The 7,613-nt window shown below is 50.5% G+C and overlaps 2 protein-coding genes across 2 annotated transcripts; both read left to right on the top strand.

Moving 5' to 3' along the window:
- Positions 1-1,291: 1,291 nt before the first annotated feature.
- LOC147966099 (protein PHOSPHATE-INDUCED 1-like) lies at positions 1,292-2,637 on the top strand. Its single transcript, XM_087528644.1, has one exon. It carries the CDS (start codon positions 1,371-1,373, stop codon positions 2,334-2,336), a length of 966 nt encoding a protein of 321 aa, XP_087384770.1. The 5' UTR covers positions 1,292-1,370; the 3' UTR covers positions 2,337-2,637.
- Positions 2,638-5,179: 2,542 nt separating this feature from the next.
- Positions 5,180-6,464, top strand: LOC147966100 (protein PHOSPHATE-INDUCED 1-like). The gene has a single exon (XM_087528645.1). It carries the CDS (start codon positions 5,361-5,363, stop codon positions 6,306-6,308), a length of 948 nt encoding a protein of 315 aa, XP_087384771.1. The 5' UTR covers positions 5,180-5,360; the 3' UTR covers positions 6,309-6,464.
- Positions 6,465-7,613: the final 1,149 nt, after the last annotated feature.

The following is a 7,613-nucleotide window of genomic DNA, read 5'->3' on the forward strand; positions in this document are numbered from 1 at the left end:
CTTTGTGCGTGACACATAATATTTTTTTATAAGTGCATTTTAGTGTAGGAACATCATTGAAACAAGGCATAATAAGGTAGAAGATGAGTCTCTTAGTTGTAACTTGTTTGCTAACATATAGGGTGAAATTGAACGAGAACAAAAGGGGCCAACTAATGGCTAATGCCTACAAAAATTCGAGCTCTTCCTTAGCTTAGCCCGCCCAACTTTTTCTTCCAAGCTCCGCCACTGGTTGTGGTAGCACAAAATAGGGACATCCTCCTCAATGCCTTCAAAGTTTGAGTCTTCAATGGTGTTAGGGGCCTTAAAATAACGGAAAAAAAATCAAATAGAAAGGAGTTCAAATCAAAGCTCCAGATTGAAAGCGCCAAAATCGTAGCCCTAGCCCCAACGCCCAACCCTATCAAAGCATGTAGAATGCAAGGATGGCTTTCCGTTTGAGTCATCCATGGTCTCACCGTCATTCCAAGAAACGACGGCGCCAAGTCAGCGGCGACAGTGAGTTTTTGTGTGTGTGTGTGTGGGAGGGGGGGGGGGAGCAGAGCACGACATCGAGGAGGTGAGGACGACTGCATCTCGAATCAATCCCAGATCAGCCAAACGGGCACGTCCAAGCGAGCCGTTAACAGCCGTCATGCCGCGCCGCCACTTGTTTGCCACGTAGGGCCGATAGGTGGCCCCCAGCTGTTGTAATCGGGTCAAAATGCGCTCATCGCTTGGTCATTGGTCTTTTATGTAATTTTTAGAAAGTGGTGTCAAATTGCTAACGATATCGCAATTGTGATGGTGAAAGATGCGGGAATTCGAGACATTTGCCTTCTAGTTGACAGACACACGTACATGGGCATGTGCTGCACTTGGTAGCTAGGACTAGTTGCGGTACAGACATTATCACAGCTCAGCTTTGATCAGCGCACTACGCGTGGCGTACTAGCAAGCCTTGCATAATTGAGCTCATGATCTGAGTGTGGCGAGGAAGCACTCAGCCAAACCTCCATGCATGGCCAGTGTCTGGCGTGCGAGGAAAAGACAACACAATCGGCGGGGGCGTCGCCCTCGGTCCATACGAATCATCCAGCTGCCTCCCACCGAGTCAACCCGAAACCCCAAAGCCACACGAACCGGAACCGGAAACAAAGGCGGCAACACAAAGTGGAGAAATCATGGGCGGTATGGCCATTGGCCAGGAAGGGTGCACGAAACCCCGACGTGCCATTCCATTTCCACGCGGAGAACGATCGCACGGACCTATAAATACCCGGCCCCGTCGCCGCTCACTAAACCACACCCAAACACGTAGTGCACCTCCTCCACTAAAAGATCATCAGCATTCAGCAGAGCTACACTAGCTCCAAGCCACCGACAGAAAAATGGCCGGCTTCTCGTGCACGAGCACGAGCCATGCTGCAGTTGCACTGGTTTCGGTGCTGCTGCTGAGCCTCGCGCACGGCTCGCTGGGGGCTCATGGAGCCAGGAGGCTCATGGAGCTGTACAAGCCGGACCCCAGCGAGCTCCTCACGTACCACAACGGCGCCGTGCTGCAGGGCGCCATCCCGGTCACCGTGCTCTGGTACGGCCGCTTCACGCCGGCCCAGAAGGCCGTCGTCTCCGACTTCCTCCTCTCGCTCACCGCCGCCTCCCCGGCGCCGACCCCGTCCGTCTCGCAGTGGTGGGGCACCATCGCCCAGCTCTACCTCTCCAAGGCCAAGGGCGCCAACGCCAAGCGCGCGACGCAGGTGGCGCTCGCCGGGCAGGTCTCCGACGAGCGCTGCTCGCTCGGGAAGAGCCTCGCGCTGCCCCAGCTCGCGGCGCTGGCCGCCAGGGCCAAGCCCCGGAAGGGCGGCATCGCGCTGGTGCTCACCGCGGAGGACGTGGCCGTGGAGGGCTTCTGCCGGAGCCGGTGCGGCCTGCACGGCTCCGACGCCGCGGCCCGCACCGCGTACGTGTGGGTCGGCAACTCCGCCTCGCAGTGCCCCGGGCAGTGCGCGTGGCCGTTCCACAAGCCGGCGTACGGGCCCCAGGCGCCGGCGCTGGTGGCCCCGAGCGGCGACGTCGGGATGGACGGCATGGTGATGAACGTCGCCAGCATGGTCGCCGGCGCCGTCACCAACCCGTTCGGCGACGGGTTCTACCAGGGCCCCAGGGAGGCGCCGCTGGAGGCCGCCACGGCGTGCCCGGGGGTCTACGGCAGCGGCGCGTACCCCGGCTACGCCGGGAACCTGGCGGTGGACGCCACCACCGGGGCGAGCTACAATGCCAACGGGGCCAACGGGAGGAAGTACCTCCTTCCCGCGCTCTTCGACCCTGACACGTCCACCTGTTCGACCTTGGTGTAATTTACTATGGTGCAATTTGTAAGGATACGTTGTAGCAGTACTGTGTATAGGATGATCGATGAGATATGATGCTCTGTTTTGTTTTGAAATGCTCTGCTTCTTGCGTGTGATCTTCGCAGAGGCGTTGCTGCAACTGTTGCCGCACCGCGTACAGGCCTATCGGTTCAGAAATTGCAACACCGCCTGTTCAGAGACAAGAAAAGAGGAAATTGCTGCACTGGCTTTCTGCGCAATAATGTAAAGGATACCTGAAAATGTTTGTATTCGAGCAATAATGCAGGCATATGCCAATTTATCATCATGGACACAAAACTGTGATATTCTCCAAAGAACTTTCATCCTAAACCTAACAAAACCCCGGTAACCAAAGATTAGTTTAGTTTGCCATATTTTTCCGGGGGAAAATATTTGATTCGCATATATTAATGAAGTAGAAGATAGAAAAAGCGTCGAAAATCAATACAATCATGACAGCTTGCCAATTACTCCCTCCGTTCCGAAATATGTTAACCAAGAATATAGAAAAAAATATCAACATCTACAACACAAGATAAATAAATATGAAGATACTTTTTACGATGGATCTAATTATATAAATTTGGCACCGTAGATATTGATTTATTTTTCTAAAAACATGGTCAAACATGCACATGCTGGACTTTAAAAAAAATACACCTTACATTTCAGAACGGGGAGTACTTCCAAAGCATGAACACTCACAACCGCGCAAGAAGACTTTCGTAAGATCTCAACATGCTACACCCGTAAAGCCCGGACACATGGATCGCGAGCTTGCAAAGGTACCCCCCCCCCCCCCCCCCCTCAAAAAAAATATAACGATCATGACATGAAAAAGCACAAAATACAAAATCGATGGTGCATCTATCAAGCAGCCGCGGACGGCTATCCATGGCGCCAATGTTCTTATCTTTGTTTCCAGATAATTTCTCTTTCATGATGTCGGGTCGAGGACAAGCACCCGCCTTCTTGCATTTCCCCTGGTTACCTTCTCCTTTAGAAGGCAACAAATCACCTATCACAACCAGGACAAGCGGCATGTGAGCTGACGATAAAATTATATTTATTTTTCTATGAAGAGATCCCTGAAAACAGGTTTGCCTCGTACATTAATTAAGTAGAAAAAAATATCATTTAATTGACGAAAAAAGTTGTCCAAACTGAGACAAAACATGATCACATGCGAACTACTTCCAAAGCATGAACACTCACCACTCCATAAACAGACCTCCATAAGCTCCCAACATGCTACACCCGATAACCGCCAACAGACCGATTCCCTGCTCGCAGAGGTACCCCCAAAGAGAACACAACAACTATGACACCAAGCAACACAATCCTCGGACCCGTATCCTATGAGGTCACCTTTCTAGTCTTTGCTTTCAGATGACATCTACTTCAGATGTCAGGTCGAGGGCAAGTGCACACCTTCTTGCATTTGTCCATGGTTGCCTTCTCCTTTAGGAGGCAACCACTTGTCTTGCCAAAACCAGGACAAGCAGCCTCCGAACTAGCGATAAAGTAGCAAAAACAAAGAAGGGAAAACTTGAAGAGAGCCCTGGAACAGGTTACCGTGCATGAGACGCAACTACTTTGTTCTTCAATCACACATTTGTGTTGTTGTGAAGCGACCTTCATTTGTGCTTCTAAATTTGACCCAGAAAAGTAACTACCGTTTCCGAATGGTTGTTGCCTGTCTGATGTGGTGATGCTTGACAATGAGTATGCCTGTTACACCCCCTAAAACCCATACGAGTGTTTCAAATCCAGGGCCTCTTTGATGTGTAGGGGTTTTAAAGCACAGGAAAAACATGGAATGGAAGTGGCATGTCATGTTGAATCCTATAGAATTAGTAAACCAGAGGAACTTGGAGCGGTGGATATTTGATGCCACAGGAAAACAAATGAATAACACAAAGAGGTTTGAGTGGACGACATGTTCCGTCCAATTGAGCGCAAAGCAAAGCAAAGCTTAGGTGTTTCTCGTAACGAATCCAACGAATCAAGCAACACATTTAAATATATCTTTTCGAAATGATATAAATCTTCTAAATTTCCTCTGAAATTCCTTTGAATCCAAAAAGCTCTGAAGTTCCACTATGCCTTTATATTCTTCTCCCACTGCAGATTGCTGAATCCTTATCAGCAGAGGCCATCACAAGTGGGCAGCGCCTCACGAGAAGCTTCCTCGCTCAGTTATACGGATGAGATCGAACATTTTGACTTCCCAAAACCGGGGCCATCCGGCCATGCAAAGATGATACTAGACCCAACCCACACCACTCTTCAAATGCTACATACTGCCATCCGGTGAACCAGTGAAGGTTGCATCCGAGGGAGGGAGGAAGGATGGCAGTGACCCGTTTCTCTGCACCACCAACATCCAGCTGACCGTGATACAATGCAACCAGCACACGAGCTGCCACGTCGAAGCCCCGTCCGTTGATCTGAAGCAAAGATTAGTGTATCATTTCAGACTGTCACAGCACGAAAGACGCAGCCTGTGCACCCGATCGGCAACGTGATCCAGCGACTGTAAACCGGATCGCTTGTGTCCCCTGCCCGCGCGCGCAGCCGTTTTGTCTGCTGATCAAACTGCCCGGGAAGGCAAAACCAGCTCTTGTGTCTCGCCCGTCTCCGGCTGTTTGTGGCCAAGCCATTGACCTACGGATTATTGTTTACGCTCTAGCCTCACCCTCAACAGCTCAGCGGGGCTAGAGTTTTCAAGACTCGGCAACCTTTGCTACGAGCGGCGGACAGCTGTGTGTCCCTCGAGATCTGCATGCATGCCTGTGACCGACGGAAGCATCCCGGAACTTGTTACCACAGCCCGGTGCCGGTGGTGCCATGGCCAAGCCTCTCTATAAATAAGCGGTTTACCGTTCACTTAGCTCACATCTCAGCATCGATCACACATTCATCGACCTCTTTCCCATCTGTCAGTCTCTATAGTCAGCTTGAGCTAGCCACACTCTGTTCTTCGACCACAGCCACAAGTCCTCTGAGATGGCATTCGTTTGTGCCAAGGCAGTGCTGCTCGCAGCGGTGATGCTTGCGAGCGCGGCACAGCTTTGCATGGGCGCGAGGCGCCGCATGGAGCTGTACCGGCCGGACCCGGCCGACATGCTCTCCTACCACAATGGCGCCGTGCTCCACGGCGACATCGCGGTGTCCGTCCTTTGGTACGGCAGCTTCAAGCCGGCGCAGAAGGCGGTGATCCTCGACTTCCTCCTCTCGCTCACCGCCGAGCCTCAGGCCGCCTCGCCGTCGGTCGCGCAGTGGTGGAGCACCATCGACCAGCAGTACCTCTCCCCCGCGAGCGCGAAGTCCAACGGCGCGGGCGAGAAGACTCGTGTCCTGCTCGCGGACCAGCTCTCCGACGGCGCGTGCTCCATGGGCAAGTCACTGACCCTTGAGCAGATCACCGCCCTGGCCGCGACGGCTAGCCCCAAGAAAGGCGGCGTCGCGGTGGTCTTCACGGCGCAGGACGTGGCAGTGGAGGGCTTCGGCATGGGCCGGTGCAGCCTGCACGGCTCCGACGCCAGCTCCGGCACGACCCACATCTGGGTCGGCAACCCGGAGACGCAGTGCCCCGGCGCGTGCGCGTGGCCCTTCCACCAGCCCGCCTACGGCCCCCAGGACGCGCCCCTAATGGCGCCCAACGGCGACGTCGGCGCGGACGCCATGGTCATGAACCTTGCGAGCATGCTCGCCGGCGCGGCGACCAACCCGTTCGGCGACGGGTATTACCAGGGCAGCAGCGACGCCCCGCTGGAGGCCGCCACCGCCTGCCCAGGAGTCTTCGGCAACGGCGCGTACCCTGGATACGCCGGCGACCTCAAAGTGGACCAGGCCACCGGGGCGAGCTACAATTGCAATGGCGCGCATGGCAGGAAGTACTTGCTTCCTGCGCTCTACGACCCTTCCAAGTCCGCCTGTGGCACTTTGGTCTAGTACAAACTGCGTTCCAGCATTATTTTTGTTGTTCGTCTGTTCAGAAGGTAGTGTATATATGTCAGAACTGAAGCTATGTAGTAATTCTTTCATCGATCAGATCCTCATGTGTCGGCAATAATGTTGATCAACGAAATGAAATCGGACTATTCTCAATTGTTGCAACGTCCATTTATTTCTGAATCTTTAATGAATTTTTTAGCAAAGATGTTTTAAAATTATGTGGAAGAGCTTTTGTAACATGAGGCTCATTTGATATTTTTAGGTCTTCGATGCATGACTTCAGTATAGACTTTCACTTATAACTACAACGGTTGGGCGCTCTTTGCTGCGTCGTTGATGTAGTTGGATAAAAATACCCACTCTGTTTCAAAATACAAGGTGTATTACTTTTTTGGAAATTGAAGCTTTTAAGTTTGATCAAATTTGTAGATAAATACATCCAAATCCACAATAACAAATTGATATAATTAGATTCATCATGAAATGAATGTCCATAACATTTTGTTTAATATTGTGGATGTTGATTTTTTTGGCTCTAAACTTGGTCAAAGTTAAAGGAATTTAACTTTTCAAAAAATTAATACCCTTTATATTTTTGAATTGGTGGAATATTTAGTTCGGCGGGGCAGGGAGATGATGGAGTGTTTTTTCTATAAAACAGTGATTTGGTGGGCCTTTCGCGGTGTGATTTTGTGTTATCAGCTAATAAACCCATATTTATTTGGGGAAATTTTCGCGTCTGTAGCTGCATGTACTCTATTGGTGTTGCTGTATCAGATGGTGGCATTTCGTTTTTCTAGGTGGTAGAAGCGTGCGCGGGATTGATATGTTTCTATAGGCCTGTTTTTGCTGATTGATTTAAAAAATCATTGGCCCGATCAAAACAGTACACCAAATCTAAAATTGAATACCTCAGTTGAATGAAAAGGCTTCAAAATTAGGGAACATAGTGAATTAAAATAATTGAATAGGAGAGCTCCTCGGAAAATTGTTGACCTGGTCAAAATTGAATGACCCAATTCTAAATTGAGGACGTCAACTAATTGTGGTGTATTAAAAGTTAGGAAGCATGGTGTATGCTATAAAAGAAATGAATGGGAGAGCTTTGAGAAATTAGTAACCCGATCAGAATTGGGTGAACCAATTCCAATTAGAGACCTCAGCTGATTGTGAGGCCTTAAAAATTAGGGAGCTTAGTATTGTTGACCCGGTCAAAACCGAGTTAAACCAATTCTAAATTGAAGACATCAATTAATTGTGAGGCCTAAAAAATGAAGAAGCATTTTGTGTAGTATAACAAAA

Source organism: Triticum urartu, chromosome 6A (assembly GCF_056163025.1).
Source record: "Triticum urartu cultivar PI428250 chromosome 6A, HENAU_Tu73, whole genome shotgun sequence".
NCBI classification, from domain to species: Eukaryota; Viridiplantae; Streptophyta; class Magnoliopsida; order Poales; family Poaceae; genus Triticum; species Triticum urartu.